The sequence below is a fragment of the Patella vulgata genome, chromosome 7 (assembly GCF_932274485.2).
Source record: "Patella vulgata chromosome 7, xgPatVulg1.2, whole genome shotgun sequence".
Classification (NCBI taxonomy): Eukaryota; Metazoa; Mollusca; class Gastropoda; family Patellidae; genus Patella; species Patella vulgata.
In genome coordinates, this window is record NC_065885.2 from 15,089,902 (window position 1) to 15,115,430 (window position 25,529).

General features: G+C 33.6%; 1 protein-coding gene across 7 annotated transcripts in view; it reads left to right on the forward strand.

Moving 5' to 3' along the window:
• Positions 1 to 700: 700 nt before the first annotated feature.
• The window catches only part of LOC126827703 (serine/threonine-protein kinase WNK3), a 37,195-nt gene continuing 12,366 nt past the window's right edge, over positions 701 to 25,529 (forward strand). Inside the window, exons 1-11 of one of the 7 annotated variants that reach the window (XM_050557163.2) lie at positions 750 to 2,673; positions 4,053 to 4,091; positions 11,833 to 12,008; positions 12,642 to 12,862; positions 13,726 to 13,883; positions 14,836 to 14,924; positions 15,542 to 15,767; positions 16,810 to 17,356; positions 20,063 to 20,124; positions 20,555 to 20,623; positions 23,043 to 23,153. In XM_050557163.2, coding sequence (XP_050413120.2) covers positions 1,678 to 2,673; positions 4,053 to 4,091; positions 11,833 to 12,008; positions 12,642 to 12,862; positions 13,726 to 13,883; positions 14,836 to 14,924; positions 15,542 to 15,767; positions 16,810 to 17,356; positions 20,063 to 20,124; positions 20,555 to 20,623; positions 23,043 to 23,153 — 2,694 coding nt within the window. In that variant the 5' untranslated portion in view covers positions 750 to 1,677. Of the gene's footprint in view, positions 2,674 to 4,052; positions 4,092 to 11,832; positions 12,009 to 12,641; positions 12,863 to 13,688; positions 13,884 to 14,835; positions 14,925 to 15,541; positions 15,774 to 16,809; positions 17,357 to 20,062; positions 20,125 to 20,554; positions 20,624 to 23,042; positions 23,154 to 25,529 lie in introns of those variants that run through there. The other 6 variants (XM_050557166.2, XM_050557164.2, XM_050557165.2 and 3 more) reach the window with 6 other exon arrangements.

Sequence of the window (25,529 nt, forward strand, 5' to 3'; positions counted from 1 at the left end):
TGCGTTATTAAAATTTAATTTGAAAACAGATCTATCGTTGGCGATATCCAGCTTGGTCTTTTAAACTTGAGTATGCATGCAGGTGTTATAACATCGCCAGATCCCAATTCATTGCTTTTAAATGATCCTGTAGCTTCCTTGACTTTGTGAAACAAGGGGAAGTGGAAATATGTAACCGATGTGTAGACTAAAACATGGTTGAACATCAATTGTAAGTTGAATTAAAGATAAAGGTTGGCCTCCAATTTACAACTGAGCTAGTTCGGTAGATTCGGCGTGCATGACGAATGCATTGTCTAGACTTGTCAGTCTAGAATAGCCTAGTGCAACTACTGTGTCATGTCTCGTGAACAATATATTAAACGCTAATTCTGTTTCTATATTTCAGATGATCAAAGCTTTGAAAGTTGTCAATCATTGAGATTTGTCGTAACGACTACCATTAGAACAAGAAAAATTTTAATCCAAGGTTATTTTGATTTTTAGACCGCTCACGAACCGCATTGAAAGAGTTTAGCTGACTGACCGATTTTACTCAATCGGGTCAGTGTGATCCAAAGTGACGGATATCCGACTTCTCACAACTTGCACGCGAAAGAGACCGCATATGTTTAATTTTTATTAAGAAATATCCAACCCAAAGGAGGGTTGAGTGTTACACTTTATTCCGGAATTATATGCAGGAGAAATAATTTAGAATTAATTGGAACTATCTTAAAATTTATCAAATTTCTCGATGACGTGAATTCCGGAACTATTTTCAAGGCTTGAAGCTGGAGGTAAAGCCGCCATAATGGATAGATCTTGAAGAAATAAGTAGTGATGAAGAAAAATGGTTCGACGTACTGATAGCATCGAAGATTAACCGACAAACATTGTATCTAAGTTGGCAATCAATTATCTATTTGAGAACATTTCAATTATTAAGATTTTAATTGTAGGCGACTATTGTACAGTTACACTACAGCGTACATGTCGTGCTTGTGAAAGGTATTATTTTGTTTTCATTGACATTTGCCAGCATTAGCGCAAATGAGGAACTTGTATTATTCATCACTCAAGGATATTTTTTCCATTTATGGGATTAAACTATGGATCATTCTACGAGCACCGTAACCCATTTATTTATTTCATCAAGGAGTGTGTCGGAAGTTTTGTGGCCGGTTGAATCTGTGGAAACTATCTTGGGATTTTCTCGTTTCAGTCACTACGTGTGTGACAAGAGAGAGTCCATAAGACCATTTCTACAGACATGTGGCAGTGTTATACAAGCTGGCTGTGTGAAATAGACCCAACAACAGCAATCTTTGACAGTTTTTGTTTTCTACTGTTTAGTATTGTGTGAAATGTGAATTATTAGATGTGAAAATAGCACAGAAAGTAAGACACTAACTTGAGGTTGCAATTTGTGTTAACTTTAAGTGGATTTTCCATCAGGCCTACAGTCTGGATTTGAGATCTTTCATGATTATTGTGTTGGAACATATTTAGTTTAAAACCATCTGATATCTACCTTGATTATCATTGTAGTACAATATAGACCATGTAAAGTACACAGATGAATTACAGATTTTGGTTTTTTAAAATTTGATTTAATTTATTATATGAATGCACGTTTGTTTATTCATATTTTTTTTGTGGTTGAGTGTTGTTTAGTTTTAGGTTTTATTTTTCAAAATGAGTCAAATTGAAAATAGTGTAAATGGAGAAATGACACATAGCAACGTTACTGAGTGTGATCACTCTGTGAAATTTCGTAAAACTCCTGTGAAAAGTAACATTCAAGGGAATGGTCGTAGGATTGGTGTAGATATGGGAACCAAACTGTCTGTTTCCTCCAGACTGCATAAGAGAAATGCAGACAATGTACATCGACAATCTCCTGTCATGGAACGTTCAAGTCATGCACCCAAAATTTTAAGTTTACGTGAGCGGAAGTGTTTGTCAGATGACATTACTAGCAAAGTGATAGGTACTCCAAGTACAAGCAAAAGAACTGGCACTCGCTTCCGTATCACAAATTATGCTTCTTCAGAAAGGAAGGAATTACGTAAAGAACGGTCACAGAGTTTTCCTTCAGATTCACAGGAGGATTTATCCGTTTTGCCAAAAGATAGTGAAAGTAGTTTTCCACCAGGACAGGACAGTAAAGCAAGGACTAAGTCTGAAAATGACAAAGAAACTGAGTCTGTCCAATCTAGTGATATTAAAAAACGTATGTTTCACAGAGTAGGACTAGTGACACACAGTCCTACAGTTCCAAGTATTGATGAGAATGGAGAAATGAAATCCAAGATAGACAATCATACAACAGCCACTCCAAAATCATCTTCGAAACAGAACAAATTTGATCCGAAGTTGAGAAGGTCAAAAGTTGTGGAAATTACAAGGGTTGAAATTGATGCAAGTAGTAGTACTAGTGGCAAAGAAAAGCTTTCTGTGATAGACAGTGGATATGGAAATGGTTCTTCAGAAACAAATGAGACAGTTGAAGATGGTATAGGGAAAGACAAATTAGATGAAAAAAATGAATATGAAGTAAAAGCGCTGTCAACTTCTCCAAATGAACGATTTCTCAAATTTGATATTGAAATTGGGCGTGGATCTTTCAAAACTGTGTTTAAGGGACTTGATACCGAAACTGGTGTAGCTGTGGCATGGTGTGAGCTTCAGGTACTTGTATATTTTATATTTTTGAATTATAATCCAATATAGACCTAATGTCACAAAGAGCACCAGACTTAACGTTTTTAAGATGACTTGGAAATATACCCTCATGCGAGTATTACATATACCACACTTTAATATAGCAGCAAACAACTACATACATGCCAGTAACATTATTGAAAGAGGCATTAATTACCTCTTGATGACTTCAATGGTTGGTTAAAAAAAATAATTTTTCAATTTGATATACATGTAAGTTACATACATGTAGGGGACGTTTAATAGATGCAAGTACTGAAGTAGAAATGCAAAATTAAAACAAATCCCCCAGGTCATTGTTAAGACACATGGGTATTTTAACTTTCAATGTTTTTAAGTGGTTTTCACAGAGTTTAAAAATACTGGTAACTTATGTTTTCGATTATTAGGTGCTTCGAAGTTTATTACAATAAACTTTGATACATTTTGTAAAATAATTGAATCAAATAGATTCCTCCAGTCCTAAATATATATTTATTAACAATAACAAACATTTGTTATGCGTCTAGTACATGTATGTAACAAAATGCAGGTGTTGAGGGCTGAGGTACATGTACAAATTGTAGTAGAAGCCATTCTGATTTTTATTTTGTTAGTACTAGTCTTCTTTCCATAACACTTTTTTTTTTGCTGATTCAATGTTCTCATAATTGGGTAGAGTAGTCCATCAATTCATATAAGAAAAAAAATACCGGTAAATGAGCAGTTGGAGAGATTTTGGAACTTGTGTAGATTAGTGTTGATCCCATTGATAAGGACTGAATTAGAAATTATGCAAATTACTAGTCTATAAAAAAAAATCAATAGTTGTGTTGTTACTTGTTGTCCACATATTGTAGGATGTTGGCCTACCGTGATTTCTATTGTAAAATGTCTGGTCTACCTACACCTGCCATAGACCATAATAGTGCAATACATAGGACAGTTAGGTTTGAAATTGTATTGATTTGTACAAACAGGGGAGACAATTCTTCCACTACTAGTAAGCTTGTCATGTTTTGTTAAATTCAGTTTAGACCAAAAGTAATTTTAAACTATAGATTAGTGATTCAAATTACAAAGCTTCTCACTTTATGGGTTTATACATGTATAATCTATGCACGGGTATTTATTCAAGATGTACATGGAAACTTTGTTAACATGCAAAAGATGAGCTTACTTGAGTCACTTGAGACTAAGAAAACAATTAATATTATGAAACCTCATTAAGTTCACAAAGTACATGATCTTTGTCTTCAGTCAAAGTCACTTTGAAGGTGATTGTCAACCTGATGACTTTTTATGCAAACTTTTGACATTTTAATTGGTTATATTATGTATAATTTTTCTTCTCTAAATCAAAATAGGACTATCTAAATGACAAAGTTTCGGGCTTGTTGGTAAAGGTAATAAACTGCATGAGTGATTCAACCCCAAGGATTTCAGTTCATTTGCATTAAATTAAAACAAGTTTTTATTTCACTAACAATGAACAACAACTAATTACATGTTAAAGGACTTCAATTGCATTTTGATTAATTCTTACCCCAATCCACAATCCTGTACAATGTACATATGTGATGAGTACATGCCTACTACTACTGAAAACATATTAATAGCCCAAACAAAGGCTTCGACAGGTGAAAACACGCTTAAAATTAAAATGCACAATCAATTCATATAAAAAATGACCAATTTCTTTTATAATCATCAGTCATTTCCTTTTTTCATCAAAAAATTACTACTTGAGTATAATTGTATTAAAAAAAACAATTATTATTGAATTAATTAAGCTTTTGGTAATTACATGTACTACAGGACAGGCCAGTGTTTTCTTCTGGTGTAAGTAGAAGCTACTATTCATGTTTGTCAATTGTGCTTGCTGTTTTTGTAGCATAGCTTCATAATCATTCCATAGACATCATTTCTTTTGTTTCATTACATTTTACCCTTTAGTTGAGTACACATGTACCATACCATAATTAAACCTGTGTCCAGTACAAAAAAAAAGCTAACTACATGTATAATTAAAAAAAACCCTGAATACACTTTAAGTGCACATAAGATGGGCTTGGAAACTTTTGGATATGTGTAGCCGATGGTTACTATATCAACTTTACGGCAAGTTCACACCAATCTGATTGAAATTAATTCAGTTATCTTCACTCAAAGTCGTAAAAATAGACCTCCCTTAAAAACGACTTTGCCAATTATCGAAAACACTCTTAATCCCCTCAGACGCCAGTGACGTCACAGTGACTGAATGCATATTCGGAATGTTTATTCCTTAATTACCTATATACATCCGGCGTGTGTACTCGATAACGCCTGACTGGTTCCTTAATCCCCCTTAGTTCCTTAATTAAATAAAACAATTGACTACGGAATAATTTGTTTTGTAATTCATTTTAATTTATGATTCAATTTAGAATTTGTTTCTTATGACAGGAATTTTAATACCCTCTAACATCGTGTGCAGTCCAATTGATTAGAGATACATTTTCGTCAAAAGAGTATTGTGGTTCTAATTTCCGCGAGTAAAAAAGTACAGTGTTAAAAAGATGTGGTCATGCAAATTGTATCATAAAAGTCAAACATGATTGAAAAGCGATTTGTAAATGACGATCCGTTATCTTTGTACGACGGATTTGACTTCATTACTCTGAAATAGACCGTAAAAATGAAATGCGAAAAAATATCTCAATATACAGTACAAATAAATTTTGGGGGTAACCATCTAAATGGAATAACAGACAGATTGAGAAGTGGCATCTAACTATCTTTGTGTATTGATAATAATATGACAAGTAGTGTCGTTAATACCTGTCATTAATTAATCAATGCGACTAAACTTATACAGACTTGGGGGTCATTAATTAATTTACATCTCGTTGTTAGCAGTGATTGTTAGTGGGATTAAGAATGCTGATTAGGTAATTATATTTTTTACGCGGGCCAGATCAAAGACATCAGGTGGAATGTGTGTGTAGTACCCACAAATGAACTAATGGTAGAATCGTACACACATATTAATTGTATAAAATAATTAAGTTTTACTAATAAGTTTGTTTAAAATTACTATATTCCCAATAATTATTGCTCACCGGTGTTTTTGTAATCAAGTGGCCTCGTATTATTTGTTGATTGGCGTTTAAACAACATTAAAGTGATGGATGGATTAACGTTTTTGATACGATTAGGTTATAATGTCTAACATCGGTTATCTTCTTTATAATAAAAGTATATATTTTACAATTGCATTGACAGTTTAATCACTCACCAAACAGCACCAGGAATTCCACGAATGATCCCGTGCAATTTTCGCGGCGAAGTTTAACCTCATTTCTGACACCCGTATGAACTAATGGTAGAATCATACACACACACACATTAATTGTATAAAATAATTAAGTTTTACTAATACTAATAAGTTTTTTTTAAAATTACTATATACCCAATAATTATTGCTCACCGGTGTTTTTGTAATCAAGTAGCCTCGTATTATTTGTTGATTGGCGTTTAAACAACATTTAATTGATGGATGGATTAACGTTTTTGATACGATTAGGTTATAATGTCTAACATCGGTTATCTTCTTTAAAATAAAAGTATTTTACAATTGCATTGACAGTTTAATCACTCACCAAACGGCACCAGGAACTCCACGAATGATCCCATGCAATTTTCGCGGCGAAGTTGAACCTCATTTACTACACCCGTAGTACATGGAACGGTACATGATAATAAGATACCAAGCGTTGATTGGCAGAGAAATGAGTGCGATCTATTGTACATGTTTTGCATAGTCATCGGAAAATTCCATATTCACTGTAGTTGTTCTTTATGTATAGAAATGGTTATTATTATTATATACTATTCAAAAAAAGTAGGGGATATTTGATTTTTAAGTGTTATTAAAGTCACCTAATGAAACTGACGAAGAAACAAATGACAAAATGAAATGAAGTTCACATTCATCGATTTATTCCAAATGATCGTTAGACTAAGTAAGGCACAGACTGACCATTATAAGGGTAAAATGATACCCGGGGTCAAACAGCAAAGTTACCACAGCATCACAACCAAGTCAGTAACGGGTAAATCCTCCTCTGTTTGCCAAACAAGCATTGATCCGACGTGGCATACTCCTAATGAGACGTCTAAGGTCATTTTGGTCCAGATTGTCCCATTCCTGTTGCAACGCAGCAGCAAGTTCTTGGACATTGGCAGGACGTTGTTGACGTTGACGTAACCTCTGTCCAAGCATGTCCCAGACATGCTCGATGGGGGAGAGGTCGGGACTCAGTGCTGGCCAAGGTAATGTGGTGATGTTCTGTTGTTGGAGGTAACCTGTAACGATCCTGGCCCTGTGACATCTTGCGTTGTCATCCTGGAAGATGAAACGGCGGCCATGACGTCGTGCGAACGGCACAACATGGACTGCCAAGATGTTGTCCCGGTAGTACTGGCCTGTAACAGGCCCTGCAACAACATGTAAAGCCGTTCTTCCAGCAACAGTGATGCCTCCCCACACCATAACAGAACCACCCCCAAATCGGTCATGTCTGATGACGTTAACGTCTTGGAAGCGCTCGTTTCGACGACGCCACACCCTCCTACGTCTGTCCAAAAAATCAACAGTGAACCTTGACTCATCTGAAAACATCACATTGCTCCAGCGTCGATTATCCCAGTGTTGACGATCCCTACACCAACGACGTCTTGCCTGAAAGTGATGATCTCTCAAACAAGGGATCACGCGAGGACCCCTATGCAGTCGATTCCGAATCGTCTGGCCACTCACTCTCACACCAGTGTCTGTTTGAAGACGAGCGCTGATCTGATTTGTTGTGATGACACGATTTCTCAAGGCCAAGGTATGGATAAATCGATCCTGGGCTTGAGTTGTCGCCTTGGTCGACCTGAGCGTGGTCTGTCCTGTACAGATTGTGTATCACGGTATCTGGACCATAGCCTGCTTATGACAGACTGAGAAACATTCATCGTCCGCGCCACAACCATCTGTGTTGTGCCGATCTGTAGCATGCCAAGGGCACGTAACCTTTCATTTTGGGTAAGCCGACGCATATCAAAATTTGTTTTCTGGTCACTAAAACAATTAAACTGATGTTTCCACCCTGGAATTCAATGCCACAATGACTGTAACATTCAAAGTCAGAGTCGTGCAAATCTTGGGTTGGACCCCCATGATGATCCCAAGTATCACCTGCATTCCATGCGGTAGCTATTGGTGCGTTTGGGCGTCAAATGTAACTGGAAATGTTTCTTCTGTTAGGTTCTATAGTGACTTTTTTCGTAGTCATTTGCATATTTTAGTATTATGCCCCCAAAATCAAATATCCCCTACTTTTTTTGAATAGTATATATAGCGAATAATGAATATATCGACAAATGACTGGCACCATTTGTATTTCTGTACTTAAGTTTGGGATATCAAATATTACGTGGTTATCCAAATTACCGGTAAATGCGCTAATTTGTTGAGTCATCTTCATTTGACACTTGACCTATTTAAACAAAGGCAGCTTACATGTAAATTGATCTACGGCATGATACGGCATTTTAAATTCACTCTAAAATATTCCAATCACAAATGTCTAATCTATACCAATGAAAGACGATAATTCGGTGATTATGATTAGGCCAGTCACGTGGTAATTGGACCGTCAATAGACGCTTGTCCAGTTGCCGTGTGTATTGATAGTGCTATATTGCAATACAGTGAGATATTGTATAGATAATGTATATCCTATGTGTAGTGCCTGTGACGTCACCAGCCAATCAACCGGATTAAGGTCGTAATTGAAAAATCGAAAAGCGTTTTGGTGTGTCGGATACTTAAACATTAACAGCGGACTTAATTTTAATCAGATTGGTGTGAACTTGCCGTAAAGTTGATATAGTAACCATGGGCTATACATAGATGCAATTTAGATTTTTGATCTTACGTGGTCTTTAAAGTACTAGTAACTAAACGTCTTTGTACATGAAGGTAAAAAAAGTGTTTAATCTGATGTGTTAATTTAATTAATTATGGAGCAATTATATTTTCGAAGCAAGAGACCTAAATACAATCGTAAATAAATACATACTGTATGTGACATAATGTTTACCATTTGCCAGAATTAAATAAAAAAACAACAGGGGCAGTGGGCATCAAAAAATCTTGTTAAAAATTTTGTTATTAGCATTCAAACTGTAAGCTTATGATATTTAAACCGGGTAGTTGGACATACATGTACGCTTCCATACATTCGTAACTAATGATAATGTAGCAGCACATTGACTTTTTAAGACAAAATAAGTGTACAGTATATTGCTTGTTTCATCTTATGTTAGAATTATTCATCTAGATGTTTTGGTTTTATTTTATTGAATTAATTTGGCCAATTAGGTGCATGTTTTATCAAGATACTTTATATATAATTGACAATCGTACCACATGCAAAGCATGTTTAGTATTTCATCAATTGTTATGTTTCTATCACAAACCACATTTAATTTAAATGAACTACATGTAGTCCACCTCTACCCAGCGATTTGTCTGTTGACTTTTTAACTTAGAAAAAAATTGTGAAATCTTCAATAGTCATAGAAATATTTTTGTACATCATTTTCATACATTTTGTAGTGTACACACATGAGGGGTATTTCCCTTAAAACTGTCCATAGTATAGTTTATGTATATAATCCTTTGAAAACTACATGTACTTCAAGTACTTGTACAATGTACACATAGATGTGCAGGTACCTAACCAAGTTGGAAGGAAAAGTGGTTAGGAAGGAACAAAAACAACCTACAAGATCACACAAATATTCCGATCGAATGTCTTCTAGATTCTAAGGCTATTCGGATAAATTGGATAATGATATCAGAAAGCTTATTCAATCAGTTTTACAACTGAAGGATAGGGCATGCTGATTCTGATAACAAATTTGCTTCACAATGTACTTTGCTTTACTTTTTACTTTTTTTACAAATGTACTGTGTAAGAATATCACCCTGGAAGTCTCAAATAAGCTTAAATCTGTTAAACTAAGTATTCTCTATTCAGACCATTCTTAACTTTTAATTGTACATCTAAATTTAGTCAATGTAAATGTAGTGTAGATTAGATTGTGCTCTGTATGACTTTTAAGATTAAGTTCATGAACATGTAGCAGATTTGATAGTGACCTACACGTACATGTAAAATTCTGTGTTTATGACTCACTGGGGAAACTACCTGTAGATCTAGCAGTAGGTAACTTATAAGGGCAGAAACACAGCTATTATACATGTAGTTAATTTGTACACAGTATGTATGTACATGTACACCTGAAATAAAATAAAACTGACTTGTCTTTAGGATACAGGATACATGTGCAATGTTTGAAATCATAGGCTTGTAATTCAATAAAATATCCTATAAACATTTAGTTACACATATTTGTAGGCCTACCACAAATATTCCTCTACAACTTAAGATAACTGTTTTTTCTCCAGTAGAATTTTTAAAACCCAATTTTTGAAAGTTAAATTTCTGCATGCAGTTTATTCAACGCAAGTTTTTTTCATATTTTTTTTGTACATTGTACATGTACAGTACATGTAACTCTTATGATTGAAACTTCACCATGATTTTTAAAAGATCTAACAATTGTTTATCAATGATCATTTCATGTTCATTGCTTTCTCTGTTTCCATGGTAATAAATTACAACATTGGTGATTGGTTATTAACCATGTGTGTTTTTGTCCACAAGTTTATAGCCTTACACATTTTATCGTTTTTTGCGAAAGTGTATAAAACACTATTTAAAAACTAATAATAATGAAATAGCCTGATGAACTTGTTTATTATTATTATTTTAAGATTTAAATGTACATATTTAAACTCGGGTATATTTTTGGGGTTCATAACTCTGTATTTTCATGAAGGATGAGCAGTTATTAGTTTTTGAAAATGGGGACTTTGACATTTGGCTAACCAAAAATCTAATATTAGTAATGTAAAATTTCAAATTGAATATTGTTTATTCTTTATGTTTTTATACACCCACATTGGAATGTGGTCATACATGTATGTAGATGTATGGTTGTCGCCCCTGTCCGACTGTCATCCCACGAATTCTTGTGAACACTGCACAGACTACATTTATGATTTATCATCTGATCATTTGGAAATTGATGTACACACACATGTACATTTGCGAGATGAAGAATTCTGATAATAACTTCCAGATTTATTGTCCTTGTCCAAATTTTAGTATCCCCTTGAACATGTACATGTACTTATACAGTTTTTGCCTTTGTTTGGTATACTGTACAATGTACATGTATGTGAGAATCTTTTTAGGACACCAAAGATATTTTGCAGTATGAAGATATTGCTTCTTGTTTATTTAAAGGTTCAAAAAGTAACTCTCATGAGTTACATGTGGTTGCTGTGGGCATAGGATTTGTTGCCTGGCAATCCAAGTTTCAATCAAATTTTCCAAAGAAAGAAGGCTTTTATATTACATGTAATGTAGCTTGTGTGTTAAAAACAAAAAGAATTGTTTTGGTCAGACATAAGCTTGTATATATTTTTTTTTTTAACATCCATTTTATTCAGCATACTTTGTAAATGTACATGTATGTAAGCAAACAGCCGACATGACAGACAATACAACAGCTTGTAAATTTATTGATTAAACCATACTCACAGGTTTTCTTGGGTCCTTTCTTTTTTCACCCACAGTTAAAGACCCCCTACACACAAGCGAATTATTGAAATAAAATTGTACAGTATGTTAGACCCGAATTGACCTGATTTGTGTCAAGTGGATATTAACTGCCACCCCCCATCCCTCTGACCCTCTTCTCCCCCTTCTCTCTCCTTTCATCGTTTATTATAATACATCAACATCTTTCAAATGGATTTTAAATAAATTTATTTACATAAGAATGTCATGATTTATTGCAGATACATGTACATGTAGTTTACCAATGCAACTGTGACATTGCGACCATCCCCAAATTTTACTGATTTTCCTGTTGGAAAAAAATGGAAATAACGTACTGTGTGACACAATTTTCAGTTGTATTACATTTTTCTGCACATTTTTTGTTATCAAATCAATAATTAGCTTTTTTTTTTTGCAGGACAAGAAATGGAATAAAAGTGAACGTCAAAGATTTAAGGAAGAAGCTGAGATGTTGAAGGGTCTCCAACATCCAAATATTGTCCGTTTTTATGATTATTGGGAAGAAACAAACTTGAGAGGAAGAAAAGTTATTATTCTTGTAACAGAATTAATGACCTCGGGTACACTGAAAACGTAAGTAAAATATATCAGATTTCATTGGTCCTTAAAATTTTGTATGTACACTACCTACATGTAGCTGTATTGATAGCGTCATGAATGGTACGCAAGGGCCGTCAACACACATCAAGTGACCAAGAATTATTTACTGTAACCATAATATCCCTTGGTACATTACATACACGTACATGTAACACACATAATGGTCTAGCAATTTGTTATATTACTATGTAGATTTTTAAAAATCGACTTTGAAACATTTTTTTTATACGCCCACATTGAAATGTGGTCGAGTATTGTTGTTGCCTCTTGTCTGCTGTCCACAATTGCAATGTAGACGCTCTAGTTTATTATTATTAAACTTTATATCATATCTATGAAAACCACGGAACAGGGTTTTTAAAATGTATTTTATACTTTGATTACATGTTCATCGATGTCAGTATTTACATATAACTGAACACACTGATACACCTACAATGTACATAATTCAGTGAACTTCAGTACATATGTATAAAACAATATTAGGTTTAAATTTGATCTGTTCAGGTCAGCTCGATTTGGTTCCAAACACATCTACATGTAATGTGATCTACGTACCTACACTGTACATCTATTTATTTATATTATTTGAATATTCTTGTCTAGTTACATCAAGCGATTTCGTAAGATAAATCTGAAAGTACTGAAGAACTGGTGTCGACAGATATTAAAGGGATTAGGCTTTCTTCATACCCGGACACCACAAGTAATACATCGAGATTTAAAATGTGATAACATCTTTATTACTGGAACCACTGGTTCCGTCAAGATCGGTGATCTGGGTCTAGCCACTTTAAAGAACAAATCATTTGCTAAGAGTGTTATAGGTATGTATTAAAAATTATTCAAAGTATGGTATTTTTTAAAATATTTATATATACATATTTTGAATGAATCAAAGATGTATGTTTTGTTTACTTAACTAAATTCCATTTCTTTGTCATGTTCAGATTAGCAAGTGGAGGTAAGTCTAACTTGCTTAGCGATTTGTTTGAAGAAGTGTTTGTAGTGGAATATGAAGAAAAAAAAATACAATAAATCCAAAAACCCTTAATTTAAAATATATAACATATTTAGATAGAAAAATGAACTTGTTAACGTATTACCACTTTGAACGTATCAAAAACTTAATTTTCAGAAAGGTTAATTTAGATCATACTTTATAGTGATTAAGTAAAAAAAAAAGTTTGGTAAGCTTGTCAGTGTAAAAATGATTTAAATTGGGAATCGCATGTGATAACTTCTGGAGGTTTGAATACTTGAAATCTAATTATTATTCCGTTTTTTTTTCCCTACTTTTTCGTTCCGTTAAAACAGAGACTATGAATCGATTACAGGTGAAAATTAATTAAAAGGTAAGGTAAATGATGGGGTACAGGTAATCAGTTCCTGTTTTTGTACTAATAAGCACCATTTTCTTTCAGGACATCAAAATACGAAAACCTTCTGCTTATTACGAAAAATGTTGGATAATTTCACTTCTGTTTGAACATCTTCATCCTTCAAGTTTTTGGTTAGGTAGAGTTTTAGTCTAGGGTTTTATCGATGTGAAAAACAAAAATGAAATTACAATATTTTTAATAATAAGCAGTGGGTTCACAGGCTGCAGACAACCCAATCTAATCTTTCCCTTACCAATTTTTCCGTTTACAGCAGCCAGCCAAAGACACTCTTATACTTTAACTTTAAGGTACCCCGGAATTTATGGCTCCTGAGATGTATGAAGAGCATTATGATGAAGCCGTTGATGTCTATGCTTTCGGAATGTGTATGTTGGAGATGGCTACGTCTGAATACCCATATAAAGAATGTACGAATGCTGCTCAAATTTATCGTAAAGTCACCAGTGTAAGTATCCCCCTTTTTGTGTTGCTATTTACTATTTTAAAGGCCTACAAAAATACACAGATTTATTTAATTCATACAGTAAGCTAATTTTATTATCATCTTGATATAGAAAGGCCATGTATGTCCTAGAAAAAAATGTCTTATTGGTTAGAAATTGCAAAAAAAAAAAAACAATTAAAATTTCACCCAGTCTAATATCTCTGATGGTTGACTGATTGTCTTAAGTTAAAGCAGATTTTTATAATTGTTATGATTTAGAAATGCAAACTCATGCTTTAAAGTTCAATTAAATAGTACCAGAATTGAATCATCAAAAATTTCATTTTCAATATTATCTTTAAATATAGAATAATGCCTAAATCTAGTAATGGTCATCCAGTAGAAATTGCCATACCACAACATGGGTTGAAATGGCATAATGATCTGGACTATATTGGGGTGGGACACACATTAGTATGCTATGGTTCCGAACACTCCAATGTGGTGAATAATCTAGAATAAATAAGAATTAAGTTTACATAAGGATAGAATAAATGAAGATTACGATTTGTAGGTGCTTTCACCTGCCCACATAAACTATGAAAAATATTTAGTGAAAGTAAATTGTACATTTTATATAGGGTCATAGGTATATACATGCCTTGAGGGTATTCCTTATAATGGTGTATATTTTAGCCATTTATTCATTTTATGCCTAACCTGCTGTGGTAACATTATATAGTATAGAGTATATTACGTGTATATCCTGTTGAAAGTAATAAATTATAACTGACGGACTGAGTAAGTTATAACTGACAGCAATAGTGTTATGCTGTGATTTTTATTGAAAACTAGTATGGCGTATAACAATGGATGCATTCATTGAGAAAATAATATATTCAATGCTGGTTATTTATTGATACTATTGATAGAAATTCCTTCCTAAATCTTATTGTTGTTGTCTTTTATACAGGGTGTCAGACCAGAGGCCTGTGATAAAGTTCTAGATCCCGAAATTAGAGATATCATAGAGGGTTGTATTACACCAAACAGGAATGAAAGGTACAGTAGATAAACAAGTTTTACAACAGAACAATATGTCAATTAATTATTTGCATATGTGTGTGTACGAAATTTTCAAATTTGAAGTACAAATTACTGAATGATTCATGTTGCTCTTTTGAAACGGCTCAGCTGGGTGTGAAAGGATTTGAATAATGTATAAAACTTTTTTGAAAATAGATTTTGTATGTTTTCAAGCTAGTTTATTGTGACATACTTAGAATTGTGATTAAGAGTACATGTAACTTTGAAAGTAAGGAAAGAATTACGTTTTCCGCCCGTTTCAGATTAACTCTTATGTCACCAGCATAAAAGAACAGGTACGGTCTTGTTTTAAGACTTTGGATTTTGTTTGAATTGTCATTAAATATTCGAATTGTTTATTGGTGAGGAATTATTGTACAAAAATACCGACGAATTTTAACATATGATATTAATGACTAGTGTTATCCATTTTGTGATAACTGTTTATTAAAAAAGATTGTGATTTGAAATCTCTGTTGAATTTCTACTGAATCAAAGGGTATGTTGAATTTTAGTTACAATTTATGAATTTCAATTTAATGTTTTTTTATTATTTCAATTTATTGTTTTTTATTATTATTTTATATTGTCAGGTACTGTGTAAAACAGTTATTACAACATGATTTCTTCCTAGAAGATACAGGGTTAAAGGTTGAACTTGTGAATAAAGAGGACGAGACAAATAATAGTAGTATTATTCAACTGAGGTTACGTGTTGTTGATCCTACCAAACGTAAAAACAAACATAAAGAAAATGAAGCTATACAGTTTGATTTTGATATGGACAAAGATGTTGCAGAAGAAGTCGCTCAAGAGATGGTATGATATTAATTTATTATCTAACACAGGATTGATCACATTTTTTCGTTTTGGGGGGTTGGATGGCCGAATGGTTACCATGTGCGCGCTGTATCATAAGGTCTGTCATTGAGTCAACTGGTGTGGTTTCGATTCCCCAGTTGTACGTGACAAGGAGGTGGGTTGCCTGTCCAACCTCATGGGTTTTCTCCAGGTCCTCCGGTTTCCTCCCACTGCTAAAGACCCCTATCCGCAAGCTAATTATTGAAATAAAATTGAACCATATGTTAGTCCCAAAATGACCTAGTTTGTGTTGAGTGGACGTTAAACCCCATTTCTCTCTCTCTGTGTCCTGCACCACTGCCCAGGAAAAACCTGAAGGATTTTCTTGGCTAGCACCATGATCAATCCAGGCATCACATGGTTAGGGAGCCAGTGCCTTTCTCACCGAGCCACTGTGGGTCTCACTTTGGAAACAGGATACTTACGTATATAACAGATAGTAATTTGTGATTGGACATTTAATTTGTGGTTTCTCTCATCTATTGTCATTATTTCATTGAAAATATTTCCTTGCTGTTTTTGGAACAGAATCGGTTTCATATCCATTGCTTGATAAAGACTTAAGAAGCCAAGTGGAAACGTGGCTCAAGAATTATGTCCTGTTTATATAAAGGAAGATAATTTGTGACCCATGAATTGTCCTAATCTCAGTGAAATTATTTCCTTGCTGTTGTTGGGGGAGTGTAAAGTTTCATAATCTTATGAATATTTGATCATATTTGTTGTCAACTACAGTTAATGCTACGATTCTGATATAGCAATATTAAGCTATTAATAGCTTTGTTTAAGTTTATGCGTCTAGGCTTTTTAGTTGACATGTTAGATATGGAATCTGTATGTATATGTAATGATATTTATTACAGTAATTGAGTCTTTAGACTTGAATACCATAGTTACTTGATAAAGATCATAATATCATTGACATTCTGAAAATAGATGAACAATAGGGTTTTGAATTTTCATACATCAGTTTTGAATGATTTTAACATCTATTTTTCAGGTTAAGTCTGCATTTTTATTAGAAGAAGATGGTAGAATAGCGAGTAAACAGATCAAAGATCGTGTTGTCCACATAAAGAGAGAACGAGAGCGTAGATTAAATGAGAGCCAAAATAAAATAACGGATGGTAATCAGTCTGATACCCAGTCTTCTTCCAGTCACTCTCAGTTAGTTCCTAGTAGTCACTCGTCACAGCAACCTGTAGCTTTTAATTCTCAAACAGCCCTTAATATAAACCAGTACAGCAAGAGTTCGACTCCACCTTTTCCGAATACATCAGAATCGGGTACCAATCAACAGTTACAGCAGGGGCAAGGTAACGTGGCCCCGACACCGAATTCAGTTGCTAATACAAGCCTACAGGTACAGGGAGGGGATTATTTTACCTCGAATGAATTTGTAGCGGAAGCTGGTGGAGGTCAACATCAGAGTATGATCCATGTCCCTGGAACAGGTCAGACATTAGCACCCGTGAACCGTCAGCAGAGATCATCATCTATATCAGTTATACAACATTCACAAGCTAACACCGTAACTGATAATCAAGGTATGTCTACACTTAGATTATTTCTGAACACAGCCCAACGCAAGGAATACAGGAGTCCGGTATTGTTCAGCTTGTTCAAGATCATAAAAGGGGGTCAAATGAAGATAATTGTACTATATTTTATAGCAGTAATTGGAATTTAAAAGGACAATAGATGGCACTTTCAGCTCAGTCTAACAACAATTTGACCAAAAGTTAATTTGTTAACATACACAAATAATAAGCAGGGCTGTCGGTAATTTTTCACAGTTGATTAGCAGCACTGCTAATCAAAAAGTCCAATTTTGCCAAATTTGATTAGCAAATTTAAAATTTGATTAGCAGTTTTTCAGTTTCAACGTAAAACACCTAAATAACAAGATATTACTTTAATTCATAACGAATTGAAATATGATAAGATTCCATTCTGACTATTCTTAGATTTTTTAGCACTGCCACAAGTACTTGTGACAGTTTGTGAATGTGATGTAGACATTTAGTTAGGTCTTACGTCTGAAGCCAATTCTTGACAGTGACTTCCGAAGCCCCACTCATTTTAATTGTAATTTTTTTGTTACGCTAGAAATCTTCGTTAGAAAACAATTTCGTCTGCTTTTTATCGTGTATTATTATTTTTGTTCAATCGGGCGCACCTCGATTAACTAGACACACGCGATATAAACAATAATATTTTACGGGAATTTTTACTTTGATTTATCATTTTACAATATGTTAACATGTGTTTATTTTTTTTATATTTTATTTACAATACGTGGGAGATACACTGGATTTATTTCTTTCAAAATGAATATGATATAATTACTTGATGTCTCACAACGTGAGTGGTACTACTTGATTCCCTATTTCCGGTTTAATAGACCCTATTCATAGAGTTATGTCCCTGTGTTATATAGTATTGTGTCTGGGCAGTTCGAGAAGAAAATGTCACACGGAGAATTCAGTTTTGTTTATAAAATTTTATTCAACATTTTATACACGTTGAAAGTGTTGAGTAAGCCTTCTAGTCTTAAAAATGTGGATTATTCTTGTGTCAATATCCAAAAGGACAGGCATATTAATGATTCGCAGTAACTGCGAATCAAAAACGTTAGATTTTAATTTTTGGTTAGCAACGGACAAAATATGTATCGCAAATTGCGCTGCGATACTGGTTGTCGGCAGCCCTGATAATAAGTTTAGGCTACACAAAATAAATGTCTTGTTTCTCGGGCAACTGACAGCTGAAACTGTAGGGGGGGAGGGCGGTTTATTTTTTTTTTTTACCTCATTTCTGGCTAGAGGATGGTGCAAAATAAAATTTGGCTATTGTTGAAAATTGTTGGGGCGGGAGGGCGGCCTTGTATTTTTTTTTTTTTTTTTTTTTTAATTAGAAAGTCATTACTTGTCTACGGTTTTGCTTTCAGTTATATATTAAACATACTTAGAACATAAACCCCAAAATCAAGTCAACTCAAACACTGAACACTGATTAAAAGGAAAATAATTTTCCATATTTAATTCACGTATTGTACTAGCTTACTAATGGTAATGGTGACAACCATAATTGAAATTGGTTTAAAATAAAATTCCGTACGACTATTAATAGCCGTCCATAATAACGACAATATTTTAAAGAGTAAGCCTCTGACAGCATGTGTATCAAAAATAATCATCACGATGAACGACACTTCGATCTAAATCTAGTATCGCTGGTTTATAATGATTGACCTAATTCCAACCAATGCATGTCACGTGTCATCGGGATTCGGGAAATGACTGTTTCTCAGGTTATTCGGTGTGTTTCTCAGGATATTCGGTGTTCTATCTGGGGTTTATATCGAATGACTATTTAAATTTAACTAACAACTCGTCAGTAAAACCATCAAATGTGTAATCCAATAATTATTTTCCGGATTATCAAAACTACCGTTAAATGTGCTAATGACCCAGATTCTGACTAAGGTATGGTGACTATCATCGTATCGTATTCGTAGCCACAAGTTATAATAATTAACCTGTTCTACGATTCATTGTTTTATAAGTAGGATTTTTTCAAACATGGACCGACTGAAGCCGGCAATAATGAGCCGATTAAGATCGAATGATTGAAATACATTGCATTGTTGTCAATGACTTTCGGTGTTTAACACGAATCAAATTCTAGTTCACAAGGGGAGGTAATTAAAATCACGTGATACAAAAATGGAGTTCTTTCGATATCAATAAAAAAAGACCCGTAAATGAGCGTTTACATCTGAATCAGTTTAATACATTTGAATGGATATTCACGTATGGGGCATGTAGATACATGCGGCATATATTTTTTATGACTTGCTTATCGATGTTCGGGCGGGCGTTACATATTTTTTATTTTTCATCAAGACTAATAAATAGGCCGCACGTGCAACCAATTTTGCGTGTGGGCGGTGCCCGAGAAACAACTTATTTTATTTGTGTTGCCTTATGAAGCAAAAAATTTTATGCACTGAAGTACAAGGGCCACTAAATTGGGGAAAACCTGTACATGAAATACAAAACAAATTCTAGATACAAGACGATTTATTGATCAAAATCTGAAACGAGGGACGTAATCCACTACTAGAGCACTACAGTAGTTACTGCCGAATCTCCCAATTAATTTGTATGGTATGGTACTAGTGTATCCAGGTGTGATTTAATTTATTACTTTGTGTATGTCTATAATAAACCAATAATTGTATAATACAGGTATGAAAGGTATTGAAGTTTTAACTGATCATAAAGAACAGATAACTGTTATTCAGACACAGGTAAACATTTTTTCACCTTAATCGACTCACCTTGACGGACTCCCTTAAAAGGTAGTTTATGTGAGCAGCTCAGGGTCATCCGTTAATAAAATCATACTTCTGTCTCTTTTCTTCTAAACTTGCTATGGTATTTTTTTATGCAAGGGATGAATTGCATTCTCCATGTGTTAGTCACTTGTAATTGAATTGCCTGAATTTTATTATTTTATTTAATAGATCATACAATAGATATGTAAACTTTATGATTTTTTAAATATACCCACATTGTTTTTTTCAATGCACTTAATTGTCAGTTGCAGGTAGATTTTAAAATCTATGATGGCCTCTTTATTCATTTAGCTTCTATGTTGAATGCAGAGAGTTCTTTATAGTCATGATCATGTTGTTTTCTTTTTTGAGTATTTTTCAACATGTGTTAATTATTAAACAGGTATCCCAGTCAAGTGAAGCATCAGGTGTAAATACAGGTCAATCAGTACCCAATGTACTAACAACACAGGTCAGTTACCATACATGTATATTTATATAGATAGCTTTATAATCTGTTAATGATAACAAGAAAACAATACTGAGATATTCAGGGCTAATGAATTTAGATGTTGTCCGGCATCACTGAACTACTACCAGACAGTTTGAACATTGTGCAAGACACAAATTGTTCCTGACATTGTCTGTGACAGGTCCCTTATTTCCTAACATTGTGATATTGGAATTATTTTTGGAAAAATATCGAGAGACATATTTTAATTGGTAGATATTGTATGTCTGATTAAATATGCTGTAATGTTTATTATTCAAAACTTGAGATAGAGCACAAAGGTCAGAAGGATTTTCTTAAAATCAACTGCATTGGTCCTCCATGGTATAGAATGTTTAAAAATTATAGATTGGCCCAATAAGAATCAAATTAATAGATGTTGTGATGATTCTCAATATTATCCTTGTTCTCAAGTTTTTGTACGTTTTCTATTTGCTTTGCTCCCTTGTGATGTTAAGTATTTAGAATCAAACACTTGAAGACAGTTAAAAGCTTCTCTCCAATTACTATGCTCTCGGGTGAAGTTAGTTAGAATCCACATGAACACAGTTCAAAGGTTTTTTGGTGGAGGTGGGTGCCTTGTTCACATTGCCAGAACATCTAAAAGATCATGTGATAGTTTGAATGTAGGTGAAAATACGACTTATATCCACATGGTGATATTGAGATGATCTGCATGGAGTTTACATGTAGAATATCAGATAATCTTACCTTTCTGCAATGAATCTTGTCATTAAAATTCTGAATATCTCATCAATTTGGATTCAGTTATCATTACCTCCAATATAAAATGATACAGAGAATTGTATCAGAGTTTGTTGGGGACTGTCTTATTGTTCTGTTTTCTCTACGTACTTGAAATAGTCTATTCTGCTTCATATACAAATCAAAACATGCACTTGTATTCTCAGAAATTAGAAACTTTCCATAATGAATTTTATCATGCTCACACAATGTGCCATTGGGCTGACCTTAAAAATATCTTTGTTTCACCAAACCCTACCCACAATCAAGAAGGGTCGGTGATTTAATTGAGGTGAGGGGGTTTCAAATTCGAAGAGCTAATTTGACAGCTTGATCCTTTACCAGGTGGTAACATTCATGAGCGACGAACTTGAACTGTGAATTTCTTCGACATGTTTTTTACGATCAGGCAGGTTGTGCCTTCATTTTACTTGAAAATTGATATTGAAAATATCATTATTAAAATGACACCCCACAGTCATTGAGGCAGAATTAATTCATGGGAATGGGAAAGCTATCGTCCGATACCATTTTGTTGAGAAGCGTCAAGTGACACTTTCGTCGTGATTAACCAGTTTCAATAATGAATCAAGCCATAGTCAAGGGAAATAACTCTTGTGATATATTTTAAGTTAACACACAAAATCAAATGAAAAGATCACAGAAAAGTGCAATAAAATAATTTAAGTAGGGGGTGGGGGTGGAAGGGGTTTATTGATCGACCGCATTATGCAAAATAGATATTTTTAAGGTCAACCTTGGTGTAGGACTATTTACACTCCAAATTTTTTTGAAAAATAGACAACAGAAGTAATTTATTAATCAATCTCCTGGCATATTTAAATGTAGAAATGGATAGAATCTGGAGATATTTTTTGAGAATTCAAGTTGTTTAGATTAGATTATCAATCAATCTGTTTAGTACGGTATGTTTTGTAATGTGATGTGATAATTTTTGTTTTTACTTTCATTTTTATGTGTTTTCACACTATCATAACATCTATATATTTTGAGGACACACCATTGGGACCATGGATCATTATCAATCATCATCTTGTTGGTGTGTTTGATTAATCTGAAATATTTTCTTTTTTTGCCAAGTGGATAACAAAAACGGATATGTTTTACTAACATCATTCCATGGAACCTAACTTTGAACAGTAAAGTTGAATCTTGAAATGAAATAAAATAGGGTTTACTTCTACTTTTCTGCATCAGTCTGACTTACGAAGTTGATGAATCTTGAATTCAAATACCTGCCTGCAATTAGCTGTTACGATCTTAGTGCCAATTTGAGCAAACCTATTTTATCATTTAAATTAGATAATGAATCTGTTACTTTTGGATACTTTGTGTATGGTGCACAGTGTATGTTTACCCTTTTAAAAAAAAAAAAAGAAGCACTCTGGGACCAGTTTACATTTTTTTTTTTTTTTTTTTTTTTTAAAGTTCATCTGGCTAACAAGTTTCGGTATATTTCAATTCATACTTTACTATTCAAAGATTTCATTTATCAAATTTAACTCAACATAATAAATAAGGAAACCTAAAATTATAATAACAATATTGCATGATTTAAGTTGAAGAGACCTTATTAAAATTTAAATCAGCACTTCCATTTTAACAATAATAACAGGGACAGTATTATAGTACCAGAGATAACTACTCACCCAGACATCAAGTTTACAGCAGTCCATCTCATCAAACCACACCCCAGAGTCGTAAAAGTTCCCGTTTGTTGGCCAAGGTGTGTCCCGTAGTTGGTAGAAGTCTCAACTTTTAACATAATCGATACACAATCATAGCAAACCATCACAGTTTCTTGATAAATCTCCACAATGAAATGACAAGAAATTTGAGTTTTTCGAAAGAAGCACTCTCACTTCGGCAATTGTCGCTGATGGGTAAAATGTCTGTGTTCTTGTTTAAATTGGATTCTGTGCACAATTTGAGACAAAGCTGCCAATCTATACATGGAACTGAGATAAAATTGGTTTAAGATTATTACATTAGTGATTTATCCTAATAGGCCAGAGCTCGGATGTTCGATTCCCTTAGAGTCACTGATCGTCATTTGCTTTTTTCCGACATTTGATTATGCATTGCTTAATCCACACTCAATGTATTCAAATTGGTTATTTAACATTTAGTAAAGAAAACAGAATTTTAAAATATTAACGGTAGCTGATCTCCCAACTTGGATACAATCAGATTAAGAACACCAATTTACCATCAAAAGATTTTACTCAACTTTTATTTGAGGTGCAGGCTTATTTGTATTGCCTGCGAAGAATGTCGTATGATGCAAATTTATCATACAATTGTAAATAGTGAATGGAGGTGAACCGTGAATGGACTGATATTTCTTGTAGAGATATAATTTTCAACAATCTCTCAAATAAGTGAAATGACGATCGGAAGCCTTGACTTTGTTTTTGTCATCAGTCCTCTCTCTTAGTTGAACTTTGCTATGATCGTGTATCTATTTAACAGTATGGGTGTTTTTTTTTATGCACGTGCGGTTCTTTGCTCTAACTTAGTATTTTTTCCTCTACTATTGCATGTTAATTTACCATTGTTGACCTGATATTAATTGTATTGTTGTAGAGTGTCATGTTTTAATGTTGTAATTAAATCATTTATATAGTTTGGGTTATACCTGTTTGATATTATTAATCAATCACTGCACCTTTGGATTTTTTTTTCTGTAGGTAACACCATTCTAGAAATAAATTTTTAGGAGTATATTATTTTTGAAATGGGGAATACGGTTTGCCTTAAGATACAAGTGATCATTCCTGCTCTTGCACTTTTGAAAAGGAAGGGTGTTTCTTATCGAAGAATGCACCCTTTGGGGTCTTAACATGTAAGTTCATAGGGTGGGAATGAATACCTGGGAGTGAATCTGTAGTAATTTTTTTGTATGAAAAGCACAGCCATTACAATTTTTGTAATAATTAGGACATACACAATTCCTTTAGATAATTCCAGCATTATATGTGTACATGTATATTTAGATACATGTGGTTTTAAACTGTACCATACATAGGCCAGTTGTTCAAAACTACATGTACCATACATAGGCCAGTCATTCAAAACTACATGTATAGGCCAGCTGTATAAAGCAACATGTCATAAGAAAAATAAAGATGAGTAGGTGGGAGTAAGAGACTGTAGAATACTAACAACACTGATAGAATTGCTGTGGTGAAACAGGGATTGGCTTTATTTATTTTGTGACTGTGTTAGAAGAGTTTGGGCTAATTTTGTGCTTTTCTTTCTTCTTTGAGTGCGTTACAGAAATTATTACTAAAATGAAACTAGGTATAATTGAATGGGGTTTTCATATTATTATACATTTACTAAGTAATACTTTTATTGTTTGATCATTATCATATTGAATTTATTTGAATACAGGTATTTAGTTATTGTTAATATGACATGGTTTATATACATGTACGTACCTAAATATACCCCCTCATCAAATATAACAAACATCTCATATTATTTAAGATCCAGTCTAAACCATTCCCTCCCCTTCAAAAAAATGTATCATTTCCTGCATAAACAGTGTATTTGTATAAATCAACATGTACATACATTAATTTATGTGTTATTGCCATTTTATTTATTTCATAAGTTTGAAAGCATGTCATTCATTGTTTACATTATTTGAGCTGAAAAGTTTTTTTGTTTTTTTTAAAAAAAGTCATAGTCATGCTGGACCATTTCCCTTTGACATATATGTAGAACATAAGTATCAGTCAAACGTAATGTTCAAGCTATTCAGCAGTTAATATCAATTGGTTACTCAAATTTGCACATAATTCGTGTTCATGTATGCGAAAATATTGTTACACAAGTAGGTATGTGTACCATATTTATTTAAACTTTGAATCTGTCATGAATCAAATCTATTCCCGAGACAATAATTTTTTGCTCGTGATACTGTTAGTGTTATCTTGTAAGTTTTATGTCATGATTCCAAATATGTAGAGTAAACATGTGAAAGGTCCACTATGACATTGGTCTTTTAGTTACTAAAGAATTTGCAATATGAACTGATAAAGCTTTGTAATCCAATTATACTACGATTTATAAACACCGCTGACCTGAATAGTAT